The 27,574-nt window shown below is 37.9% G+C and overlaps 2 protein-coding genes across 4 annotated transcripts; one reads left to right on the top strand and one right to left on the bottom strand.

Annotated features, from left to right (window-relative positions):
* Nucleotides 1-447: 447 nt before the first annotated feature.
* Nucleotides 448-17,003, bottom strand: JKAMP (JNK1/MAPK8 associated membrane protein). 3 transcript variants are annotated; one of them, XM_036919199.2, is made up of 7 exons: nucleotides 16,878-17,003; nucleotides 14,899-14,990; nucleotides 14,180-14,334; nucleotides 7,467-7,673; nucleotides 4,918-5,099; nucleotides 3,207-3,283; nucleotides 448-1,337 (listed from the first exon to the last, which is right to left on the bottom strand). In XM_036919199.2, the coding sequence occupies exons 1-7, from the start codon at nucleotides 16,879-16,881 to the stop codon at nucleotides 1,119-1,121; spliced, it is 936 nt and encodes a 311-aa protein (XP_036775094.1). In that variant the 5' UTR covers nucleotides 16,882-17,003; the 3' UTR covers nucleotides 448-1,118. The 3 variants fall into 3 exon arrangements, with proteins under 3 accessions (XP_036775094.1, XP_036775084.1, XP_036775101.1); XM_036919189.2 differs by lacking the exon at nucleotides 16,878-17,003 and adding an exon at nucleotides 16,678-16,869; XM_036919206.2 differs by lacking the exons at nucleotides 3,207-3,283; nucleotides 16,878-17,003 and adding an exon at nucleotides 16,678-16,871 and having other exon boundaries at nucleotides 1,236-1,337.
* Nucleotides 17,004-17,045: 42 nt separating this feature from the next.
* L3HYPDH (trans-L-3-hydroxyproline dehydratase) lies at nucleotides 17,046-25,069 on the top strand. Its single transcript, XM_036919181.2, has 5 exons — nucleotides 17,046-17,660; nucleotides 20,944-21,113; nucleotides 23,097-23,219; nucleotides 23,307-23,444; nucleotides 24,075-25,069. The coding sequence occupies exons 1-5, from the start codon at nucleotides 17,144-17,146 to the stop codon at nucleotides 24,198-24,200; spliced, it is 1,074 nt and encodes a 357-aa protein (XP_036775076.1). The 5' UTR covers nucleotides 17,046-17,143; the 3' UTR covers nucleotides 24,201-25,069.
* Nucleotides 25,070-27,574: the final 2,505 nt, after the last annotated feature.

A 27,574-nucleotide genomic window follows, 5' to 3' on the forward strand; every position in this document is an offset into this window, starting at 1 on the left:
AATAGCACAATCTGTAAATAACCTTCTAAACAATACAAATGGGTAAACGTAAATTGTTAGGTTAAGTTCTAAAAATCTCATTTGCTTCCATGGCTCCAGCCATAAGTCTCTTGAAGCCTTCAGAGCATAAACATTGCAGCAGACCTACCAGTAACTAACCACAGAAAAGTGTTCATGTGCTCATTCTGTATCCTGTTAAATCGAAGAAGGCATCAATTTTAAGATGCAACCTAACTTGGGAGATGTCATGATGTGAAACAAAAAAGCATTTCAGGATCAATAATATATGGCTTGTGTACCTATCCTTCAAAAATGCAGTATGAAAGGATGGGAATATATGAGAGTATGCATATTTATTCAGTTGGAAAAAAGACACTAATCTTACTCTGCAATATTTTGCATTATTTCCATAATGAGTGTGGTAGAATACAATTAAATGTCAAAACATTTGAGATTTCTTGTAGTGAAGCACTTTATTATTGTTTTTCTTTACAGGAATAATAATCCAAAGATGGCTTTGACCAAACAAATTACCTACAAACAGAAAACCTGTTACCTAAATTATGCCTATTTTTAAAAATAGATCAAAATACTGTATTGGTTAAAATAAATAGATAAGAAAACCAACATACTTTATTTCCACATTTGCTGTAAGACCCCACACTCATGTTTGTCTTTGTAATTCATTATAATCTAAAAACAAATTGAAACACAACAGGAACGCACAAAGAATTATGCCAATGCAAGGATTTCAGATTATGCCTGGTAAAGTCTTTCTTAATAAAAATGGGAACAGCATATTGCTAGGTACACAGAAACATGATTTTGTTCTAAAGAATAACTAAACTGCTGTCAGAGGTGAGGGCTTCCGAATATGCTTGTAGTATAATAGTGTGCTCAAAGCGTGTAGTGTATTATACTATGTAGCAGAGTATAATGGTATTTTGTATTTGCCAACTCTAACCATAAAGTCTGCTAAGTCAAAAAAGAAAAAAGAAACAACTAAAAACATAGAGATATACTGACAATCTTATTTCCAAGTATGACAGAACCCAATTAATACATTTTTTTTTCCTTTACTTTTTAAGAACACGTCTTAGGTTTTTAGCATTTCACTTTCAGTGTCCATTGGCTCCTTCTGAAAGTATCCGTGAAGGTTCAGTAAATTTTGCAGTGAACAAGTAAAAAAGGGCTGGTGTGGGTACCAAAGCCAAAAGGGGTAAATCTTGCTCAAGTTTATCTACTCTGGAAATGGAGATTATTCCATAGGCATGAAGTAACCAGTGGCTGAAAAGAACAATAAGTCTTTTCTTTCTGGCCAGAAGATCATAGCAGTTCTGTAAATTTTATAAAAGAAAGAAAAGAGAAATACAGATTAGGTTTAACTAGCTAGATAATTTATGACATTTTAATTTAAAATGTATTATTTCCACACAAAATCATAACTTCAGAATCATAGAATGTTTGAGCCAAAAAGGACCTAAGGAATCACTCATAATAGCTGCTACACTTTACAGATGAGGAAACTGAGGCTTTCTACAGCCATATAAGCACTCAAGGGCAGCACCAGGATGGAGCCCCTGTCTGCAAGTTCTAGTCTTATGCCACCACTCCACCCTGGAAACACTGTCGTTTCGTTTGAGAGATATGAACTAGAAGGAGGACTCCGCATTATCTGCCTTCTTCCTGCCTGGTCCACAGTAGATGAGTTTAGGTGGGAAACAGGAGATATGGACACCCAGCTTCCTTAATCCCTAGTATTTCTCAAGGCTGCTGCCTGGGTAATTAATGACATGTGGATACTCTGATTTCCTTTTAATCTTTAGTATAGCTCTATAATATGCAGAAATTACAAGGACCAAATTATTATAAAAGTAATATCTAACTGTGCTAATAAACACACTAAAATGTAATTTGCAATTAGTCACCAACTCTCTCTCATTAAATTGCTCACCAACTCTCCTAGAGCCAGACTTTCTTGTCCTGACTCAGGTCCCTAGTTCTGATTCATGTATGGGATACTAATTGAAGTACATGAACATTTTGTATAGGAGAGATTCTCAAGGGCACAGGAACAAATAATATTTTAAACTAATTTAACTATCCAGCATGGTTATGGGTAGTAAACAAAAATTCAAAAACTTTATCTTATTCAAATATCCCATCATTTCCCTCCTCAAATCTTTCCCTAGAGCTGATAAAACTGCCAAAACTAATTTACTTATCTTCTTTAATTAAGCATACTGCAATGGTGATGAAAGATTATAAAGGAAAAAATGGGGATAGTAAACAAATGGAAACATTTGAATAATCATCATTAAATAATTCTGTCTAGTTCCTCTATTATTCTACCTAAAAATCACTCCTCTCACTTTCTCACCAATGTTAGTAGAAAAAGGAGCATCAACAAGAATCACTCCAAAATAGTTAACAACTTACTTCTTCCGGGATGAGCTTTTTTATGTTAAGACTCTGAGAAAGCACCTATCAAATCAACTGTATGGTGCAGTTGAAGACAGTGCATAGGCACCAGATTAGCAAGCATAGGCTGGAAGAGCACGAGACACTGTACACTTCCATTCCTTTGGAGTTTAATGTCAAAACAGAGTTCTTTCTAACAGTGGCTTTCCACTGAAATACTAAAAAGTTAGAGGCACAAAAGGGATCTCTCAAAACAGGAACAGTGTGAAAACTAATGTGCGTTTTATTTCCAAAATCACCGAAGTATTATAGATAGTAAAGGGCAAAAGTATATATCCATAATCAAGAAAATAAAACTGGGGACAAAATATAGAAGGGAATGCAATGTACAATTATTGATGACTGCTAGTGTTGTCATTGTAAAATAAAGTGTAAAATTAGTGCTATATACAATAAAGCACTTTTTAAGTTTTCCTCAAAATAGTGTTAATAAGTTTCAAAATTTCAATACTTAAATATTTTCTTTATAAGTAAATCATGTGAAATGATTTTTTTTCCCTCCAATGTGCTAGAGAGTTGAGCCAAACTACTTCACTAATTTCCTAAGCAGACTTAGTCCAGTATACAGCCTTTCATGAAATTAACTAATGAGCTAAAAGCTATGGAATGACATCAAGTAGCCAAGAATTACTAAAACAATCAGTTGTACTATATCATATGTACTATTCACCTATTCAATTGTCAAATCTATTTTAAAAAGTCTTTAAAGAAAAAAGATTTCCTACCTCTATTTCAGAAGCTGACATGTACACAGCCAGAGTAACCAGAGATAATACTAATATAATATATGGGAAGGCATAATCTGAAAAACAAACATTGGTATTATGTTGAAATTTCAGCAAATTTTCTGAATAAACCATCTAAAAAATTCAAACAGCATAGCTTTCCCCAGGATCATAAACTTTCTCAACCAGTCCTGTGACAGACTTAAGCCCTACTGCCTTAAGACAGTGGTCAGCAAACATTTTCTGTAAAGGGCCAGAAGTATTTTTGGCTTTGCAGGCCATACAGTCTCTCAATCACCCAACTCCAGAGTTGGAAAGCAGCCAGACAATACATAAGTGAATGAGCGTGGCTGTGTCCAAAAAACCCTTTATGGACAATAAAACTCAAATTTTATATCATTTCCACATGTCAAGAAATACTTCTCTTCTTTTGATTTTTTTTCTAACCATTAAAAAATGTAAAACTATTTTGGGCCCAGCTTTGAAGATCCCTGCCTTAAGGCAACCACTGAATGTAAAGAATTAACTTCTGTCCTATGCAACTAGGATGATACTTGTTATATACCAAATTTGAGAGAATTTAGAAAATAATCAAATAATGTTCTGTCTGTGGTTCAGATGGGGACCTCTGGACCTTCTCAACACCTTCAGTTGAGAAGGGCTATAAGAGTAATTCAGCTTTAATTATTCCTTAGAAAAGTTAATTTATCAATAAACCTCAAAGGAAAAACTGGATCATTCAGTGCTCTTAATTTCAAAGTTTTAGAAAGTTCTACTTCAGATACACTACAATAATATCTTAAGCAAAACTTTTTCTTATAAAATACCACTTTCTCTTAAAATGTTTTAAATTTATAACAAACTAAATGGACAAATTGAGAAAAAAATACTTTGAATTATTTTTGATCAATTATTTTAAAACAATTAGCTTCAATTTATGAAACCAGAAATCATTTACATTGCAATGGAATCCATCTGGAACAATTCCAAATGTTAAATCAGATGCAGAAACCAGAACACTGAATTGTCTATACAGGTCTGATTCCAACTTACCAAGTATGAATGACTTGTTTGACATTCAGAACCTTTTACTTCATAGACAGTGATTAGGTACTCAACCAGCCACTAAAAAAAATCCCATTTAATTTATAAAAAGCTTAACAATGATGCTAATGACACAATTTAAGACCTGGTAGTAGTCACCAAAGGTAAAAAGGAAGAAGTTTCTAACAAACTTATATTAAAGATTATAGTGAGAATTCTCTTACTTTATTTAAAAGGTTTTCATAAAGGAACTTAGAAATCTAAGACCTAATTAATGGTAAATAGTATATATTATTTTTTTTATTATGGAGAGTAATTTCCATATATTATATGCAAAAACTGGTATTTGTTTTTTAATTTGTACTAAGGTTTCTAAAATCTTTGTATTTAAGTTATAAAGCTTCAAATACCAAGTACTTCTAAACAGAAATCAGTTTTGATTAGCTGCCACTGATTTCTTGAGATTTTCTATTCCATTCCAAAAAATCCATGACTTTTTAAATAAGACTAGCTATATATTTTAGCAAAATATATATACTATGATTTATCTTCAAGGTTTAAAATTAAGTATTTTAAAGAAAAGGCTCCAAAATTATACTCAGAGAATATATACTGTTTATCACACAATAAATAAATGTATTTCATTGACTTTATCCATCAAACTTACATAAAAGGCCTCCACCCACTGCCTGAAGTACAGTTAAAATTGGGAAGAAGTAAAGCGCAGCATAAATGCTTTTAAATCGATCAGACTTCCCTAACCCACAGGCGATCTTCTTCACCAGAAGAGGGCGAAGCAGCATCATCAACACCAAGCAGAACGCATAATAGATAAATACGATGGTGTATCTGTAAAGTAAAATAAGGAATTAGAACATCAAGAATATGTCTTAAAATATCTTTTTTTAATTGATCATTTTAAAATAAAAGATCCTAGAAAGGGTTAAAAAAAAAGTGTATTAAAATCTACCCACTGAATATTGACATTGGTGCAGGGTTGGCCAAAAGACTCTCATACACCCCTGGAAAATGTATGCTGGTTCCTTTCCACTATGAAGTTTGGAAATTTGTATCAAAGCTCCTAAAAATGTGTATAACCCTATAATCTAGCATTTTACATACAGAAATCTATCAAGGGCAAACAAAGATACATAAAAAAGCTTTACAAACAAGGATTTTTATTTAATAATATAATAAAACTCAGGAACAAAATTAATATACAATAAGAAACTGGTTAAATTTGAGTAGATTCATGCTGGAATACTGTGCAGTCATTAAAAATCTAGTTATGAAAGAAATGTAAGGAAAAAGTAACTGTGTCTAATATAATAAGTGACAAGCAGGTTACAAAATAGTATGTACACATTATAACCTTAATATCCTCTAAAAAATATGTACAGACATACAGAAATGAAACTATAAAGAACATTTTTAGTAGTGGTCACCGCAAGGAATGGAATTACAGATTTTATTTTTGCGTACTTTATGTTTTTCAAATGTCCTATAATGTAATTCTTATAATCTGGAAAAAAAGTTGTTAAAAAGATCTCTCTGTATCACCATAGTTTCTTGTTCTTTATTTTGAATAATGAGATTTCTCTGCACAAAGTCCTAACCTTTTCATGAGGATTTTCAGCTCATTCATTCTACCTTACTATTTGACTGCTCTCCCACACAGGAGAGAGTCACCAGAAGCCCAGCAGTTGTCAGATCACTGACCACACGCCGATTCTCCACTCGCACAGTGATAGTGCATTCTTGTTTTGGGTCCAGCCCTGTCCTGTAGTGCATTATTACATGTCTGACCTATTGGATGATAAGATTTTTTGTCTTGTTAGGCTATCAAAACAAAGTACAATCTATTCCTCCAACTTGTAGTTCCTTAAGAGCTTCGAAAGGATTATTATTTTAATCAGAAGGAAATCATCACATGTTACTTCTCCTAATGAACCAGGAAACTAGTCTCTGGAAGCAAATGGCCTGTTTCCTACCTCTGCCCTCCACCAGAAGACTTCATCTTCCACCACCACCCCTCTTCAACCATGCCTCCCACACAGGGGATACCATAAAGCTGACGAGCTAAAACTAATTTTTGTTACAACAATAATTACTGCTCATTTCCAGTAACTCATCAAGTTTTAGTAATATAAACATTAATTTATGCAGTAAGCTCCTAATGACCAAAGCTTGCATGTTTTTTTAAGTCTCATCTAATCAATTTCCCCTCCAGACTATAATCATCAATACACATATCCTGATATTTTTCAATTTGTAAGGAACTAGGCTACATATACCAATGGAGAAAATAACCTCCATTAGTCAATGTAATAGTGTTCCAAAGGTTTCTGGTAATTTTGTGCTATTACTTTTTGTTGACTCACAAAAGAAAAAATTACTGTAACTTTTGGTAGTCCTACAGCTTTCTGGAATGTTTAGTCCCAGTCTGGCCATATATGTTTTAAATAGTTCCATAAAATAAATAATATATATAAACCCAACATTAATGCTATACATTCTCCTCATAATTTTCAAAAACCATTGTTTCATGTAACTAATAAAACAAGGCTGATATGCCATCCCACAGTAATTTACTGGTAAAGCTGCTGGAAAAAAAAACAATTCAAAGATGGTGAACAGATGGAAAATGTCCTAATCAACAATGTTGTGTGTTGATTCTGATGGAGAGTGCTGACTGGATTCTGAGACTTTACCCAACTCAGCAGGAAAATGTGCTGTAATAAATTACAAGTGGCTGTATGGCTGCAGAATGAGAACTGGGAGCAACCTGTTTGCCATCTATGTTCTAATCCTGTATTTTTTTTTTAACTCTGCTACTCTAGGCTTTACAGACATTATTAAAAAAATACTATAAATGTGACCAACAGTAAATGAGTCTCATTTTAAGTAAGATGGTTATATACAGCTTATTTAAATATGACGTCTGATTCACTTGTAAGCTCTGTAAATAGGATCAGGCTTATTTCAGAAGTGCTTATACACACTTCAACACCAACACAAAAATCCTTTTTCCCTTCTACTATACTAAGATGTATTTCTATTTCCTCCTATCAGACTATGTATCTCTTAAGAACATCATTTCTGTGTAGGTTCCCCTGCCTGAAGCCATTTTACAGTGCTCAAATGAAATGCTGAAATGAATGAAATCTATAATTACCATTTTTTAAAAAGTGATCTTAAGTCTGTATAAATACTTACAGTGGGTAGACAGCTTCATGCGTACAGTGCACTGTGGTAATGTAATCTGGACTTGGGTTGTAAAGCATTGTGTACCAATCAGAAAGCATCAATACTCGACATGAACGGATATAAAGAACGCCAACTGGGTCACTCACAAGTAAGGTGATAACAGCTGCCACACTGCACTCAAACAATGCAGTGATGTGCTGGAACAGGGCACTGGAACTGGCAAAACAAAGAAGCACACTTGTCAGGACATTTTCAGTATTTCAGTGGCTTTCAAATAAAATTTGTATGTTTCAAGATATGGATTCTAAAAAGAAAATTTAACTGATAAATCCTGAAACTAAAAATCTAAATTGGTGAGAAAAGCCAAACATATATGAAAACTACCTGAGAAGAGTTGAACCTTCTTTACTAAAAAGGGATACTCATCCCAGATTACCACTGTGCCAATAGTGTCTAAATATGCAGAAGAGCAGAAATTAGATATACTTTTATCTTCAGTATCTTGTCAAACTGTTATTAAAAATTTTAGTTATCTATGCATCATTTTAAATTATATTAAATATAAAAAGTACATAAAAGATTATATGCAATCTATATCAGAAATTATAATCATATAATAAATACCAGAAGCCCATTATCTAACCCAATTACTGGAATATTAACAAGTTATATCTACCTCTGTTTCTCCCCATTTCTCTCTCCTGTCTGTGCCCTAGAAGTAACCATTATACTAAATTATCTTTACTTATTCTAAACAGTTTTTGTTCCAACTGTATTTATGCTTCAAAACTACTCTATTCAATTTTACTTATTTTTGAACACTATAAAGTGATGTAAGTCTTTTGAAGATTTTTTTTTTCCCTATTCAAAATTACATTTCTGAGATTCATTCATGGTGTTGCTTACAGCTGAGGCTCGGTCATTCTTCCTGTTGCATGATATTCCATGGTGTGCCTCTCCCACTGTTTATCCATTCTGCTTGTTAAATATGTCACAAGTGTCTTCCTCTCAGTTTATGGGTTGAATTTTCACTTTGTGATGCCTTTTTATAAACAGATGTCCTAAATTTTAGTGTAGTTGGCTCTACCAATTTTTAGATTTCTGGTTAGCAGTTTTAGTGTTTTATGAAATTCTCACTCTAAGAAAAATATTAGCCCACATTTTTTCCTCAAAGTTTAAAGTTCTGCTTTTCAAATTCATAACCTTTAACTCACCTGGATTTCTGTGTATAATATAAGGTAGGATGTAACTTTAGATTTTCCCATTTGGATATCCAGTTGTCCCAGCAGCAGCATTTTATTGAACAGTTAGTTAATCTTTTTCCCCAACTAAATTGCCACACTACTGCCATAAAAAGTTTTACATACAACTGGTCTGTTTTAAGGTTCTCGGTTTTGTTCCTGGGGTCTGTTTCCCCTGGAACAACAGAATATAACAGTAATTCTGATATTACATACATTCATGTACTTCAGAGGTCTTGGCTATTCTTAGGCCTCTGCACTTCCATATAAATTTTAGAATTAGCTTGTCAAGCTTCACAATATAATCCAATGTAGCTTAGCTACCTTGGCCTTAGTCACCTCATAGTACCATGATACTATAAATGGAATATAGGAAGGTAAATGATTTGTATATCTATCTTAGAGCCAGTCTCTTTAGTAAATTCTCTTATTATTACTAGTTATCTATTCTATTGATGCTTTTGAGTTTTCTGTTTGAACAATGTTTTAATTATCTATCACTGCATAACAAATTAGTGGCATGAAACCACCACCACTGATTATGTCTCAATATTTTGTGGCTTGGCTGGGTTTAACTGAGCAGTCCTTTCTGTTCCATATGCTGTCAATTTAGGAGCTTCAACTGGGCTGTAGTGTTTAAAGTAACTAACTCACATGACTGAAGTAGGTGCTGGGTATCACTGTGAGCACAACAGGGCTGCTGATCAGAGTACCATGTAGCCTCTCTTTTATCTTTAATTATGTGTGTAGGTATGGTTGTTTTTTTTATTTATTCTGCTTGGGCTATGTTTTGATTTCCAGAAGCAATTCTGTGAATCTCTTTTACATTATTTCTGTAAAACCTGAAGCCTGTATGTCTTTAAATATCGGCTCCTCCTCATTTTCTCAGAGACTCTGATTAGATGCTCTGAGCAGAGTTACAAAAAGTTAAACCTGCACATGAGAACTGACTTTCAGTTAGCTCCGTTTCTCTGGAAACCTGATAAAGGCAGAATGTCAACTTTATTGCTAGGTTACATTGCTTATGATACAAATGATCCCTTGATTGGTAAACTGTATCTGGACTGGGGAGAACTATAAATGAATGATAAATACCTGATGGGGATACCATGGTTTGGCTTTCTTGAGTTCAGTGACTCTTGAATAGGCACATCCCTTGCAGGACTCTGGAAGGTATACTTACAGAGACGTTACAGAAAGCTTGGCTCCTTTGGGGCATAAGACGTTAAGCCTGGATGACTCCCACACCCACTCAATGTGGATTTTATCTCCTTGCAGCTGAGCTCAGCTGCTTCAAAAGCTCTTGCTGACAAGGCATGTTTTTTGCTGCTCTGCTGGCAAGCTGTGTTCCTTCTCAGTAGACTGCTGCTTGGTATGACCTACGGCAGTCTCGTACCTCTGAACGTTTAGCTGAACCTAGGTGGATTACCAGTAGGCATTACAGATACATATTATAGCTTCATATTAATATGTCTCAACATATTTCACATTTTCCATTTCCTTTTCTCTCCGTGGGGCATTCTGTTACTTCTTTATACATGTATTTTCTAACTCACTGATTCCATCTTCAAATGATTAACTTGCTAATCGACCTACCAATTTAAAATTTTATTTCTAGAAGTTCCTTTTTTTTCTTTACCAAATCTGTTGATTGATGCCTAACATTTTCCAGTTGAGTAGAGATACTTGTGACCGCATCCTTTATTATTTTAAGTGTTATAAAGATACTAGTGATATATTCTGTAGCTGAAAGTCTATTATCTGTAGTCCTTTGGGAACATCAATATATTGCTTGTCTATTATCTCTCAGTCATAGGGCTTATTTTATTTGGTAATCACAGATTATGAGGTCATTAATAGATCTTAGTGAGCAGAGTCTTATGAACCTAAACTGAGAATGGGGAAGCTTTGCAGCACAGAGTATTTGCTGACTTTTGCCAGCAGCTATGCCCACTACCTGGGGCTTCAGCCCCTTGAGAGCCTGGGCTTAGCACTGGCTGCCCAAGATTCAGTGTCCAAAGAGCACAGCTGCTATCAGCAATTAACCTCAGGCAAGCCTCCCGTCCCTATTGTCTGTTTGTCCCTTTGGCCCCAGCTCAGGATGGGTTTGTTTGTTTTCTGAAGAGAAGAGTCCCTGGAAATCTCCCCTACCTTCAGCAAGACCAGCAATGTCTTAAATAGTATGTCTTTTCCAGACTAGTTATTTCATGCAGGAGGGTCATTTGGAGCTCCTAATTAGCCCATATTGTTGGAAGGAGAACTCCTGCACCATTTTACACAGATGGAAACACTGAATACATGAACAAACATTTCCACATTCATAGTATATAAGCCAATCTTTCACTTCCTTAAAGAATTTGTATTTTTTAGAGGCAAAATTCCAATCTCATCATTTCTTGCCATTATCTAAGTAATCTTACTGGTCTCTTCATCATGCTCCCTTTCAATTTACCTGCAGTCAGCCACGTGATCTTCACAAGATGAAATCTGATTCTAAAACTCCCCTTATTAAAATAAACTGCATCTGCCTTCAGGAAAAACACTCCTCACCAGCATTACCTTCTACACCTCCTGGCCATGCTGACTCCCTTTGTTTCCTCCTGCCTCCGTGTATTTGGGCATGCTTCACACTCCACCTCAAAACACATTTCATCTACCTGGCAAACTGTGTCTCTCCCGAGATCAACTCTGGGCCTTTCCCCAGGTCTTACAAATATTTCTTAAGGCTCCCCCAGCCCCAAATCTCTTCATATGCTGGTATTAGTTAGTCACTATTTCTCACAGGATCTTCAGCTCTCATCTTGCGTTTATACTGTGCTCTCTTTTGCCTCTATTTTTGCACATATTTTTGCTGCTGTCTGATAGACTTTCTTCAATTCCTCTATCAAAACATACTCACTTTTCAAAGTCCAGCTTAATGTCAGTTTTTTTTCTGCACTACTACTTCCCTATTTTGAGAAGGGAAACCTAACTTCTTTCTTCTTCGTGACAGCCTTAAAACTCTGTACATCCCTGTATTATATCTGTAGAACCTCACAAGCACTGTGGTAGTTTATCTCAATCATTGGACTGAGAGCATCCACATTTCAGTCATCTCTGTATCCCTCAACCTGATACGGTACCTGGCACATTGAAAATATCAATAAAGATTGAGGAATGAATACATTCTAGAAGTTATAAATTACATAAAAACAAATTACATAAGAAGCAGAACCTCTGACTACACTGCATAAAAATATGCAATTTCTGCCTATCTTTGCCCTGGCCTCAAAGGAGAACAAATTTAATACTAAACTCTGGTGAAAGCAAGGGCACCAGAAAGCAAAGTTCTGATTAGTGTCGAGCTCACACATTATCACACCCAAGGGGACAAGAACTGGTTCTTGGGGAAAAACTACTACTACACTTCTTATATATAAAGCACATATATACATACACTATACGAAGAGATAAATAGTAAATCTGTATAAGTTTCATGGCAGTAGATGGAATTAGGAAAGAAAAAAAGCTTTTTAAGGAAGTGACAATGAAAAAAAAGGTTGAGAAACACTGGGCTAGCCTCAGACAGCTAGGCCTGTTTCCTTGATTATAAGTACAATGTTTCAGAGAAATGCAAGAGACAGCTCTTGTGTTCCTTGTGCCAATTCCTAGGCAAAGCATATCTAGCATAAGCAAACTCCTCCTTTCTAAACCCACCTCCTTTCCTGCCTGAGCACCTATCACACCTCTGCTCTACTTGTAAACCAAACATTATCTGCTGCTCCAAGATTCTTCCTCAAAATACCTGATGTCTTTTTTCAAATGCATTTGGTGATCTACATCTCTACACCCCCACCTCTTCCCTACTTCGAGTTGAGAAGTTCCAACCAGTTAGTTGTGCAATTATTCTGTTTTAGCTTTCCATGCCCTTATCTCTCAACACTCTGTACCAGAAATTAAAAGCAGGATGAGTGCTGCTCCAAAGAAGTCTTTTAATAGCTTCATCTGAAAAAGAATGAGTGTTTTTCCAGTATCAATGACCACCCAGGATTTACTAGGTAGGATCCAGAAAACTGCTAATTCTATTTCCATCTGACCATCCTTTCCATTTCCACTCCCACAAGACTCTGACCATCACTATTTGTTGGACAACAGCCTTCAAATATGCCTTACTTCCAATCCACCTCCCACAGAAAATACCTTCCTAAAATACACATGCAGTGATGCTACTTCTCTAAATGAAAACCTTCACCAATAAATAACTCACCCAGAAAATACTGAGTGACATGTATCATGTGACAGCTGCTGTGCTGGTCTCTGGGATCCCACGGGGATGGTCACTGCCCTAGTGCAGCTTAGGGTCAGTTGGGGGACGCAGGGGAGTGTTAAATGAGGAACATAACTGTAAACTGTGGTGAGTGCTAAATGCAAAACAAAAAGAAGAGTGCTTTTAAAAAAGAAAAATACTTCAAAGCAGGTCAGGGAAGACCTCTACCAGTAGGTGTAATTTAAACCGAAATCTGAAGGAAAAAAAGGCAGCTAGGTAAAAATATGCAGTCACAGGAAAAAGAGAATATCTGAGGCAAAGAGTCTGGGAAAGGGAAAGGACCTAACGTGGGAAAGATGCTGAGAAGTTAGTTAATTAATAAAATCAAAAATAAAAGCCAGCAGGGCTGAAATGTGCTAAAGTAGAATTAGGCTCCTCATTCCCAGTAGAACAGAATTCACATCCTGTCTAGAACCTTTACATCTGGCCTCAACCTACTTTTCCCACTCTTTTGCCCTTTCTTTCAGATGCAATCTACACTTTGACCACTCCAGACTACTTCCATTCCCACCCACAAGAGATCACACATTCCACCCATTCATGCCACTGTTCATGCTGTTTCCTGTCTAAAATGTTCTTTTTCTGAAGTCTTTCAGATTATAGTGGGCACAATTTATTTCTTTCATTCCAGGACATTGTGTTTATAATGTTTTCACACTTTTTGTTACTTTTAAGACTGATTTATATAATTAGTTGTATTCATCTATCTTCTCTACAAGACTATGACTATAAATGACATCAATTATTTTTCTACATTCCCCCGGGTCTTCTAAACATAAAACACAGTGCTCAATAAATTTGTTGATTTAATGCTTTAGTAATTAGGTTGTAGTTATATTAACTACATTATACTAGATTACTAGTATTAACTCATGAAGTATTTACTCCAGAACAAGAAACTGTTTGTAATCATAACCAGTTCTTTGTAGAAAACCAATAATTGAGAAATTAAAAAAGAAAAACATTCATTTAGAGTAAAACAAAGGATACTTTGCTTAATAATTATTAAGCCATGCTTTACCATTCAGTTTTCTTGCCACAGTCAAAAGTAATCAGAATATAAAGCAAAAGCAGGTTTAACACTTTTAAAAGAACATAAGTATAGTTACTTGATAAGGTCTTCTGACAATTATTTCATCAGTCCATTCCATCATACATTCATAGAAAGTGCTAACCTCTTTTTCCCTGAGTACCACTCAATGAAGAACCAATGTAAAACAAGAGGAAGCATAGCCATGAATCCAAGATAGAGCCAATCATAAAGTTCTGGAGACTCTGTACAAGGTTGACAGTATTTCTGTGCATTTGTTCTCTGTCCTCTAGGACACACCTACAATATATAAAACAATATTTTATGTAGATATTATTTTAGAACATTAATATGCCCCAAAAGTCATTTTATAAAACATCTCACTTCAGTTTAAACATCTATCTAGATGTGCATCTCTTAGAAATAAACAAGAGAAAGCATAAGTAAAAATTTTTTTAAGCTACATTGTATTTGCTATATCTGTATATTGCTCTTAAAGGATTCCTTTTATGAGGCTACTAAAATAGTTGACTAACATTAAATGATAAACACTGTGTAAAAATAACTGGAGAGAAAAGTTACAGAGTCTTAATATTAACTTCCTGCCCAGGTTACTGTACTCTATCATTAATAAAAGGTAATTAGAAATTGCCATAAGTCATAAAATGTTTTTTAAAATACTTAATAAATGTTACTATCAAGAAAGATGCATTACAATCAGTAAGACAATACAAATAAGGATTTTATTAATGTCTCCATGCTTTTATAAATTAGTGTATTGAAGAAAAATCACTCTATATGTGAAAATATTTCAAAAATAAAAAGATTTTACAAATGAAATAACATATAAATGTTAAGACTTACCCCACATTCTCCATAGATTTCAGCTGAGTCATTTTTAAATAGTAGAGTCTTCCCACAATAAAGTCCAAGGCATGCTGGTTGAATATCGACAGCTTTTTAAAAACAAATGTGAGTATGGTAATATATTTTGTGATTATAAGAAATAATGCAGTAATAGCTGAAGCACTTGACAAAAATATCTCAACATGGTTTCAGTTAAAAATGGTATGTATTAGACAAAAGTCTTGATGCATTTATTTTTAAACTGAAATTTATCCTTTTACACTGTGATACTGCATAAAGTTATACTAGAACCTTGTTGTTAATACCATTCCCAATGATTAAGCCTCTTTACCAGCAGAGTGGGATCTAGCCCCAGAATTCAAAGCCTAAATTGTTTTCACTCAAAGGCACCAGCCAGCCACTCCCCTTGATGAGAAAGACTTTTGAATTGCTGTTGTTTTATAGTTAAAGGACTATAGAGGATCTCCACCTCTTATTTTGCCCCGTCAGGACATTAGAGGGACACACATGCACACAGACACAAAATCCATTATAACCTTCATTCCTAATAGAACATATTTTAACACCAGAAAGGCATAATTTCAGAATAAAGGGCAAGCTTTTGAAGTAAATTCACCTTTATAAAAGGTTTACATTGTCCTGTTATTTTTTCTGAGGACAGGTGAAAATTTCATTAGGGCTCTGGTCAACATTTGGAAATGACTTCCTTCGAATCAACCTCCCTGATCTCAAGGCTTAGGGAAAATAAAAAGCATCAATTCTTTACAAAAAAATTCAGGGCCTACAGATTGCCATTAACCTCATCCACAGGAAGAAGTTACTGAAGGAGTTTTTTTTTTCCATCAGTGACATCGGATTCCTTTCATTCATGATTCGTTCACTCAATAAACAGGCATTTAGTATTGGGACCACTGAAGAGCCACAAAGCAACAGGACAGAGGCCCTGCCCTCAAGGAACCTGCAGCCTAGTGTGGAACACTAAAACAACCAGAGTCAAATTTGAATTAATTTGGTAAGTCACGCATTTTATGACCATTCTTGAATAATCATTTCCCAAATTCTTTATGAATTCACAATCTAGAGACAGCCTGGTCCACAACGCTCTTTCCCCTTTCAAATTCAGGTAGACATTTTTCTCCTTGTGCTGCTAAGAAAAAATAGAAATAGCACTGACTAAAAGACCTCGTTTAATATCTTCACTTTTATCAAATGTATTACCTTTTAAAAAAGCCACGGACTTCTTTACCTTATTTGGCACTTTTTAAAACCAATTGCAATCACAAATGTCCTAACTACTGACAGATAAAGAGTGTTTCAGATTTTTTAGGATAGATGTCAAAAAATTGTTATCTTCCATGAGTTTTGCATCTAGATGTTTAATACATCTGATGGTAAATCACTTAAGGTCCTCAAAATACAAGGCATGAAAACTAGTATGATAAACTGAAAGCACCAGCTCACCCTTGACCAAAACAAACTGCGGGTCCCTGTGTCCATTCAGTTTACCCTTTCATTTCCTTTAGTGAACGATGACTCAAAATTTTAAGCCTTTTTTTTTTTTTTGCAACGATCTCGCCCCTTTGTTAAGGGCCCTAAATAAGACTGGATGATGAAATAGCTATGCAGCTATAAGGTTTTGCTTCCTTTACTGTTTTTCTACATACTGACGCCCTCGCTTTAAATTCTGAAGTCAACCCTCTTCAATATTAAAAGGGTTGCAGTGGCATATCGCACAAAACAACAAAGGCCTGCCCTTGACCCCAGCACACTGCTGACCTCCCGTCTGCAACCTGTCTTCCATCTGCGGCCAGCGAGGAGCCGAGACCACCCCGACCGCTGCAGGACTCCGGGACCCAACCCCAGAGCGGGTGGCGGCAAGGGGCGAGCACCGGCCGCTCCCGGGAGCTGCCCGCCGGGCCGAGTCAAGGGCCCACAGCACCGGCAATACGCTTCCCGGAACCTCTGCGACCACTCACCCATTGGCCACTTGCAGATTGCCCTGGAGAAGCTCCGGGTTCAGTAGACCCGGCGGAAGCGCCCGGACATCCGGGCCGTAGCCTTCTCGGCAGTTCCACCTCCTGGTAACCGGGACGACAACGCCGAAGCCCCGCCCCCACCCTTCCGCGTCGGCCTCCTAGGCCCCGCCCCCTGAGGCTGTTGAGCGTCCTGCCCTGGCGCCCGGGGTAGGCGAGCGGGCCCCGGGTTTGACGCACGCGTTGCGGGGCGGTGGCCGAGTTCCCGGATGCAGACGACCGAGAGCGAGCTGGCAGTGCCCTGGCTGCCCCCGCACGACCCGGGGACGCCGGCGCTGTCGGTGGTGGACATGCACACGGGCGGCGAGCCCCTGCGCATCGTGCTGTCGGGGTGTCCGGAGGTGGTAGGCCCCACGCTGCTGGCCAAGAGGCGGTACATGCGCCAGCATCTTGACCACGTGCGGCGACGGCTCCTGTTCGAACCCCGTGGGCACCGCGACATGTACGGGGCCGTGCTGGTGCCTAGCGAACTGCCGGACGCGCACCTGGGCGTCCTTTTCCTGCACAACGAGGGTTACAGCTCCATGTGCGGCCACGCGGTGCTGGCGCTGGGTCGCTTCGCGCTCGACTTCGGGCTGGTGCCGGCGCCCGCGGCCGGCCCTGGCGAGGCCCGCGTCAACATCCACTGCCCGTGCGGGCTGGTAGCAGCCTTTGTGGACTGCGAGGGCGGTCGCAGCCGCGGCCCGGTGCGCTTCCACAGTGTCCCGGCCTTCGCGCTGGCCACAGGTAACTGGCGGAGTCCTCCCAGCCCCAGGCAGGATCCGCCAAGGATGCAACTAATTGCTGTCTGGGCTGGAAACCGGCGCAATGCCACTAATTCGCTCCTCAAGCCATTGCAATTAACAAAAAGGTAACCGTTAATCACAGCAAACGTTTGTCATCAGCATCTTAGCCTTGCGGATTTGTGCGGTGCATGCAATTCCATATCCCGCAGATTTATTACCTGTGGTCTTGACAGCCTTGAGTATAGAATGTAGTGTTTCCCTTACTCAGGGCCTGTTGCCTGGAGATTTCACGGTTGGATAAAGTAAAGTCAGCTAGGGTCAGGGAAAGCCAAGAACAACCAATGTACGGGTTCCAGGCTGGCTCAGAATACTCTAAATAGACACATTATTAACCCTTGGCAAGTTACTAATCCGGTCTCCTGTAAAAAGTGCTTTCCCCACTTTGGTAAACAATTGAATGAGCTAAGCAATTAATAAATCATAAAGTTATGGATGTTGCTGCTCTTATTCTTTAAGAATAGCAACACATCGCCTGGGTACAAATCCTGAAAACCCCTTAAAGCTGTGCAACTGTAGTCAAATTGCTTAACCTCTCTGTGCCTATGTTTCTTCGTTTGTTATCATACTGAGTTTTTGGTGAGGATTAAATGGGACTATACAGGGCACTTAACGTTTTTAAAAATGTATTCCTAGGGACAGAAAGGCTGCAGGATATTTAAAGTTGCTAGTTAGTTTTCTCTAAGTGTGCTAAGCCCTTAAGAGGTTTTGGCGGGTTCCCTGTGCACAGCTGGCATGTCATGTAAAACAGGGTGTCTATAACTACAATCTTCGCAAAGAGGGCGATCTCCAAAGTAGTCATGACTGGAAGTGAGCTGGGAGCTGATTTAGTCAGTCCAGAAATAGAATTATTTTTCTTCAAAACATACAAATCTTTCTCATAGACCTTGATGTATGCTCGAGGATTCAGCTTGCACATTAGCCTGATTTTGAGTGAGGCAGTAATTACCCAGGCCTTTGTCTGTCTTAGAGCAATGCTTAAGCAGCTGAAACACACGAGATGATGAAGAATGCCCTGAGGAAATTGATGCCCCTTTCCTCTTTAGAAAAGAATGGTGTAACATCAGACTGGGAGGGCACTTGAAGACAGGAGTTTATTTAGAACTGCTTCTCAGAAACCATTTTAACTAGCTTGGCTACCCAGTTTCCCCCTAGGCAATCCCAGCAGCTCTAGATTTTGTGGGAAATGACACTGGCAGCAGGATCACCACCAGTTCGGGTCTGGTAAGGGCAGGGGCAGCCAACAGCTCAAGCACCATATGCAGTTCCTGAGAGCATCACTGTCTGACTGTACAATAATCAGTGGGCAGTAATGGTCAATTACTGGTCAAGAAAATGAAAACTAGATTCTCTACTTTGTAAAATGCAAAAAGGGTGGACTGACGGTGTTGAAGATCACTGCTCTGCTCTTCCCCATCTCTGTGACCTTGTGAGAGGGATTCCATTGCCTCTGTGTCGTCCTCTGTAAAGTGAGGATGGCAGCAGTACCCACTTAAGAGGATCGCTGAGTTCATCTCCACTTAACCTTGTTAAAATGAAAATTTAGTTTTGTTCACTGTATTAAAGTGCTAGAGCAGTTGGTAGTCAATGAATATTTGTTGAGTGAGTAACTAAATAAGATGAATGACTAAAATAAAATTAGTAAATAAATGAAATTCGGAGAACATGTTGATTGGCAAGTGTAAATATCTGGTTCTCTTAAGAGCCCTATTCCCATTAGAAATCAAGGTTTTGGCTTTAATGTTAACATTTATTGTGTTCCTAATCTCTGCCAAGCACTCCCCACACATTATCACATGTGTTTGACAACACATCCTTTTGGGAGGAATAGCAGTTCCACTTTACACAGGAGGACACCAAAGCCACTTAGTGTCCCACCTTCCAGCTGTCTCTGGTTTCCATCTGCTCCCTCATTCTCCTTCCATTAAACCAAATTTTCATGACTCAGTGTGCAAACTCAGGAATACAAGAAACATTTTATTTTTCACAACTAAATTTCTGAATTTGAGACCCACTCTTCCCTGTTGGTTGACTTAGCAGCGCCCTCCACATGCTGTCGCCTTCCCTGATGTATGTGTGAGCGCAGGTTTCCTAACAGAGCCAAGGCCTTGGAGAGGAGGGCCTGTTGGTGCTTAGCTTGCACAGATAACCAGCAAAACGTATCTGCCCCCCTCCATGTGGCCCCTCTCCTGCCACTGCCTCTCTTCCTCATTGCTGCTCCAGCCACACCCTGTACATCCCTGTGGTGCTGTGGAAAGTCAGCACAGGTCCGTCCTCTACACTCATAACCTGTGTCTTTTCTCAGTCCAGAGGAAATTTCTCTGTTGACCAGAAGAAATATTTCTCCCTTCAGAATGCTCCTTTGCCAACAAATGTTTTTCTTCTGAGATCTCAGGTTTTCATAAAACCTGCTTTCCCCCCTTCCATACACCTCCCCCAGAGTACTGATCACCAAGCCAGGCTGAATTGGGGAGGAGGACAAGGAAAATGCAGGAAGGGGTAAAACAGCTTTAATATCCCAAATATCATCCAGCCACACTGCTTTGGAAATAGAAATTTAGGCTTTAAAAAAACTGACCTTCAAGTGAAACTTTGGGTATGTCAGGGACTTGAAATACTCAATAAAAACCCTGATGCAAAGTGATACTGAAGGCCAGTGATTCTATTATATTCTGAGTATTTCATTTGATTCTGAGTATTTGCCTACAGAATACTTTCATGAGATGATTAGGCCAATAAATGTTTATAATTTATGTAGAAAAATCTCTTTCATTTTGTTTTTATGTTACAGCTGAAGCAAACCAATTTGTGAATAGAATCCAAAATCCTATTTTAAACCATTCCTATAGTCCAAGAGGGGACCTAATTTCCCTTCACAATTTTATGCATTGATTCCAGGGTTTTCCCTCTCTCTGCCTCCATGATGTGTCCTAGAAAAGATCTTCAGTATAGTTAGCAAAATAACTATTTATGATTTAGGAACAACGTGGCATTCAGGTGTTCTAAAACGTGCAAACATCAAGTTAAAAAATAGGAAGATGCACTTAGCTTAAGGTCTATTATTGTTTACGTGACAACTCATTTTAAATGAGTCATTTTAAATGGATTTTTGCTTCATTCCTTTTTGTGATAGGGAAAAGTAACCCCCAAAATAGACATCTGAAAAATGCTGTGAAATTATATTGCTAAGATACTAAAAACAAATTTACTTTGAAACATGTTTTTAGATCTCCTTGTGGATGTTCCTGGTCATGGAAAGATGGTGGTGGACATTGCCTATGGTGGTGCATTTTATGCATTTGTTAGTGCTGAGAAGTTAGGACTTGATGTTTGTTCAGCAAAGACAAAGGACCTTGTGGATGTAGCAAGTGCAGTGACGGAAGCTGTGAAAGCTCAGGTCAGTACAAGTGCTGCTACAATAACAAACGCCCTCCCCTGTGGCATGGAGGGAATATAAATTACATGTCTGTACAAAAAAATTAAACATCTATATATTCAAATCATTAGTAGTACTAAGAATAGGGTATTGGTTACAATCTTAGGCTCTAGATTAAGACTACCTGGGAGTTCTAGCTTTGCCACTTGTAATTTTTGTAACCTTGAACAAGTTATAGAAACCTCTACATGCCTCAGTTCTCCTACCTGTAAAATGGAAATTATGAAATACTTCATAAGATGTTATGAGAATGAAATGTCAATGTATATAAAGGACTTAGAGCCTATCCATAATAAATGTTCAATAAATGGCAACTATTATTAAATGTAATAATACATGTACACTAATGTAATTAAACATATAGAAAATGTATCTCATAGTATTCCAGTAATTTGAAATGCATATGCTTTGTTATATGTGGTAGTTCTGCAAAGCTTGTCAATAATGAATATAAAATACAGATCACAAAATAGATTTCATTAAATATGATCAGACTTTCTCTGACTTAATAGAGAACATTAATTCCTAATTAGGGAATTTTTTTCTATACTGTTAAGAAGTTACTTAGATAACTACTCAAGTAACTCTAGTGTCAGCTAGGGAAAACTATTCTGATAAAATCACTTTAGATAATAAGTCTACAGCATTCTTTGATTTTTAGCACAAGTCTGCCATTTTATCTTGAAATTGGGAACTATAAAACTCATTCAATATTTGAATGTTTTAGCATGTGAGAATTTGTTATTCTAAGTAAAAAATAACTTGTGAAGGATAATATCAAATATACTTGTATTAATTATTTATGGACCTATTTAACATACCTGAGACTTTAACATAATTTATGATGTAAACAACATTCTTTTAACAAACATTTACCAGGAGCCTATTGTATGTCACACACTATGCTAGATGCTAGAGATCCAAAGAAACAAAGCCACCTTCAAGGAGCTCAGTCTAGTTGGAGAAGCATACCTGGGAACAGTATGATGTTGTAATGGTGCTTGAATGATAATGAAATGATAACAGGGGAGGTGGGCATAGGGAGTTCAAGAGGATGGCGGGCAGAGGTCCAGGGTGGAGGCCTCTTTAACTTGGTTTTAGATGGAGTCTGTGGATTTTAAGAATCCAAATCTACTCAATTGCTTTAACTGACAGGTAAGCAGTAGTGAAAGGTATTGTAAGAGTACACGTGGACTGAGACTACTGTCAGATGTTACAGAAGTCCAGGCAGAGTGAAACAACTAGGCCTCCCGGGGACAGGAAGCACTGCACACAGGGCCTGACCATGCTTTACCATCAGGGTGCCTGAACCGTCCTGCCTGTGCCTTCTGCTTTCTGCAGGTATCTGCTGCTTTTCAGGATACCAGTTGACTTTATCTTTACAATGGATCTTCTTTTTTAATCCAATAGTTTCTCTTACCTAGTAGCTTCTATATTCTTATACCTTCTCTTTATGCGTGACCCCTCCCAAGTCCTTGTCTCTACCAACAATAGTAACTTCAGCTTTGATACTTATTACCTGATTTTTCTACATAATCCCCTTCAAGCTCCTGAGCATGAGAATGTGATTGTCTTAGCTCCTTCTTTTGGAGCAACTGTGGTCAGCCTGTGGGTTGACCATCCTGAGGTCAGTGCTTCAAAGAGTGTGTTTGTTTAGGGTGTGTGTGTAAAACAGGGCTGTTCCTTTAGTGTAAGCTATGTGCAGGGCAGCTTCCTCAGAAAGGACTCAGAGTATGATAAGAACAATGACTTCCAATAAAACTTTATTAATATAGACAAAGACATCATTTGTAGTATTCAGTGTTTAAACCCAAGAGGTATTTTTAAAATGATAAAGATTGGAAAATTATGTCTAGCAGTGCTCTAGCTACATTATTTATAAAGATAAATTTAGATGAAAATACTTATTCTACAGGTGGTTGTTAATTTTTTTGTTATTTGCAGTTTAAAATTCATCATCCTGATAGTGAAGACCTTTCCTTTCTATATGGAACTATATTAACAGATGGAAAAGATGATTATAGTGAGGAACCAACCACCAACATTTGTGTGTTTGCAGATGAACAGGTATTACAACTGTAATGATTAGCACAAAAGCCAGGTAATATAGAACTAGAACACTCAACACTCTTACATTCATTTATTCTGAAACAGGTTGACAGAAGTCCTACCGGCTCAGGAGTGACAGCCCGAATTGCCTTACAGTATCACAAAGGCCTTCTACAGCTGAACCAGACCAGAGCCTTTAAAAGCAGCTCGACTGGCTCAGTATTCACAGGGAAAGCTGTGAGGGTGAGTGATATCCTTACTTTCTTATTTGCAAATGTTACTTATGAGACTGAAGCAGCCTGAGCTGGTGTTAGATAAGTTTCTTCACTCATCTCTCAGAAGAGAATTTTAAAGCAGGTCTATAAAATATTCTGCTCAACTAGGATCCTAGTTCTGAGAAGTGTAGTTTGGAGACTCCTGAGGGTCTCCAAGGTCTTTTCCATGGATCCACAAGGTAAAAAATTTATTCACAGTAGGAATACTAAGATATTATTTGCTTTTCACTTCCATTCTCTCAAGAGCATTCAGTGGAATTCTCTAAAGGTACATGTCAATTCTACCTTCAAAGTATCTCTATATTTTGTCTCCATCCTCCCTAAAACTGCCCTAGTGATTCTAGATTCAGTCAATGAATTAAGGTTACCTCTTAACAGGCTTCTGGGTTTCTAGTCTCTCTCCTCTCCAAATTGTCCCCACTTTATATCTAAATGCAACTAAACACAAATTCGATCTTTTCCCGCCTTAAAAGCCTTCCAATTGCCTAAAGGATTAACCCTTGGGTTTTCTTTAAAATGATTAAAAATCAGGAATATGACTTATAGGCTAATAATGAGTGCAGCATTTTGGTATTATGCTCCTTTCACCTTTTTTCAGGAAGCAACATGTGGTGATTTGAAAGCTGTTATAGTGGAAGTATCTGGACAAGCCCATTACACAGGCGCAGCAAGTTTAATAGTGGAAGATGCTGACCCACTGAGGGATGGGTTCCTTCTCAAATGACTTTTAAATGCTTTCTTTTCAAAGAAGTTCTTACTTTAAGTAATTTTGTCTGAATTGTGTGGAAAACTATATCTAAATTGTACATGTAAGCCAACTTCCATTTCTTATAAAGTAGTATGCTGTGGCTAAAAAGTCATTATACCTTATATTTGCACATGTATATTGTTATATTATATCACTTATGTCTAGCATACAAAATGCCAAATTCAAACTATTTTCTAGTAACTAACATATCAGGTAAAATTTAAACCTTAGTTTTTGTTACTTTTAAAATATTACTCAATGGTAGCTACTATATAATTTATTTAAAATGTTCTTTGAATACTAGCTGTAATTGCAGCCCTTACAACAGCTCTTAAAGGTCTTTTTTTTTTTAGTTTTCCAGTTTTTGAGTAAAATAGTGCCTTCTCTCTAAGCGCGAGGTAGATGATTATAAGGTACTCAGCACTTAGTTTACACAGCCTGGGAAGGAGTGGGATGGGGCCGCTTCCTTAGGCAGATGTTGTTATAGCTGCTGCTGGGATATTCTCTGGGCTACAAAGCCCAGCTTCCACACCCAGGTAAGTCTCATAAACTGATGTGAGAATACCAACTGGTAATCAAGCTTTTGATAGATCTTTAAGGCTCTTATGAAAGGAATTGTTTATTGCCTGACTGAAATATAAGTACACAGTAGAAATCAAATCACTGAAGCACTACAGTGGGGCAAGTCTCACACTCTGTCAGGTACATGCCAGACAAATTTAAAACATGAAAGAAATGTTACCTGTTGGCTTTCTTGTTAGCTAACTGTCCTGAGCCTGTAAAAAATAAAAGTTGATAATAACAGTCATTATAAAATGAAGTATTAAAAATTATTCAACATGTGATGTTCTCAGTGTTCAGTAGACTCTTTTGTAAGGTAACTAATCGTATTTTTTTTCTGAGCATATAGGAACTGAAGTTATTAACTCATTGTAACTGACTTTGTCATCTAGCAAGTCTGCATAGAACCAGTTTTTAGCCCAGTGATTTAATTGCCAACATGAAGGCTAAATGCTTTTGATTTGCTTATTACATAAAAACTAATGTTTTCCACTCATTCTCTATAAAATTCTGTGGTAAGGAAATCACTTACTCTGCAAAATGACACCATCACTAGCTTAATATGACCAAGAAATTTTCTATAGATTGGAGAGATTTGCTTTACTTAAAAATATAAAAACAGAGCTACTATTTCCTCTCCAAGTTTCACAAGACACATTAATTTGAAAATAGATACACATTGTTTAAACGTTTGATTTTGTGGCCTTTTGTATTGTGTCACACACATTTCCTCTACTTTAATGAAGTACACCATGAAATGCATACCTATCATGAGTCCTTGGCTACCAAGAGTGGGAGAATTTTATCACTGACATTGTTTAGAATTGTCAGCATGTGGTGACAATAAATAAGCAGACTGACTTTCAGTCTGTTTTATTATTGTTTTAAAATTCTCCAGACCCCTTAAGGGTATTAGAGGCTATAAAGCTAGAACTTCTGACTCTAAGCCCAGTATATTCTTACTACACTTCCTTTCTAATCCATCACAAAGCCCTGTTGAGTCTACCTTGCTCACATCAATCCATTCCCATCCTTGGAAAGGGTCTTGCCTCATCAGTTAACCTCTTTCAAGCAACCTTTCCCTTGTTGGTTTCTTCCCCTAAGTATTTAAATATGCTCATCATAAACAAAATGAAATAAACATCCCTTGTCTACCTTCCCTCTTTAGCTGGCTATCACCCCTATTTTCCTTCCCTGTGTAGTCAAGTTTCTAGATTCCTGACCGTGGGGATTTTGGGGTTCCTATGGCCAGGATCCTCATTGAACTTAAACCACCTGATGATGTAACTGGCCTGTTGCTGGGCTACCGCTTCCACACCTTTAGGTGATAAGCTATTATTGCACTATATAGAGAGCTAGGCCCAGTGCTCTAGGGGGAGGTAAGACGCTAGTGGTCTACTTACCACTGGGAGAACAAGCTGGGTAATAAACCTTTTCACCCCAAAGAAACGTTCTACTGTCATTTTCTTTGGTCACACTGAATCCATAGCGAACTTGCTGTGGGCTGAAACCCATTGGCAAGACACTGACTCTGCCTGCTCATTGGGTACATTTTATCATCTTCTACTTGTTATTCAACTATAGCAGTCTTGTTTCTACCTCATTATTCACTGGGAACTATGCTTGATATAACTGCCAAATCTAATGGTCCCCCAAGAGTTTATGCATCCATGATGGATGTTGTGCTTGCTCCTCACAGGCATGCATGGCACATTTTAGAGCAGGAACCTCCATTGGTGCTGAGGTCAGCCACAGAGCTACTCACTGAGGCTCCCAAGGTCATTAGATTAATACCCATTGGTCCCCACCAGGTGCTGCTGTTGGGCGGGCCCAGGTTCATGTCCTATTTACCATTAGCTTGCAATGCATTTTCTCTAAGCCCTCCAGATCCCATCAGAGTTGGGACATCCTTCTCTTCAACCTACAAAACCCACAAATTCCAAACCATCTATCTTTAGGACAATACTTCTCATACTTCAGTGTGTATGAATTACCTGGGGATCTTAAAATGCAGATCCTCGCTTACTGGGCATGTGGTGGGGCATCTGCGGACTCCCAGGTGGTGCTGCTGGGAGGACTTCAGTTTGAGTAGCAAACCATCTGATCTGATTACCCATTTGGGCCCACACTTACCAGGTGAGTCTCATCTACCTGGAAACTTCTCCTTTTAGCTCTGAAATACATAAGAGTCCTGACCTCATGAGAAGAGGCTGGATAATTACCTTTTCCTCTTTTCTGAAAAGCAAAGCAAAACAAAACAAAAACCCCAAATACAAGACAGCTGATTTCTTAATTGGCCAAAGTACCTCATTAAATATACCACTCACCTGCCTAGGTTTTCTCTTTACCTGCTTCTTAAATTTTGTTACTCCTTAACACTCAATCCATGGTTCTTTTCTCTCTTCACTCAGCAGCCCATCACATTCATGCCCCTCTTGGAGAGAGGCTGACGACTCCCAAATCTCTAAATTCCAAGGTCCAGAGCCATACTGCAGATTCACTACTTGGCAGAGCCAAACGCACCTGCCCCCTAGCACATGCCCCCCTCCTGTATTCCTTAACTTGATTAATGGTACCCCATTTGTGGAGGCAGAAACTTGGGATGTACCCTCGCTCCTTGTTTCTGAAAATCTAGCACAGAGAATATTTGCTAAATAAATGAATCTAGTATATATTTTTGTCTTAATTCAGTGGTGCTAAGCTAGGGTTGTTCCTGCCTGCCCATCTCCCCCCACCCCCCACTGGCCCAACTCGGCCTCACAGCTATTTCCAAGGCCACTGGTTAATCC

Source organism: Manis pentadactyla, chromosome 11 (genome assembly GCF_030020395.1).
Source record: "Manis pentadactyla isolate mManPen7 chromosome 11, mManPen7.hap1, whole genome shotgun sequence".
Lineage (NCBI taxonomy): Eukaryota > Metazoa > Chordata > Mammalia > Pholidota > Manidae > Manis > Manis pentadactyla.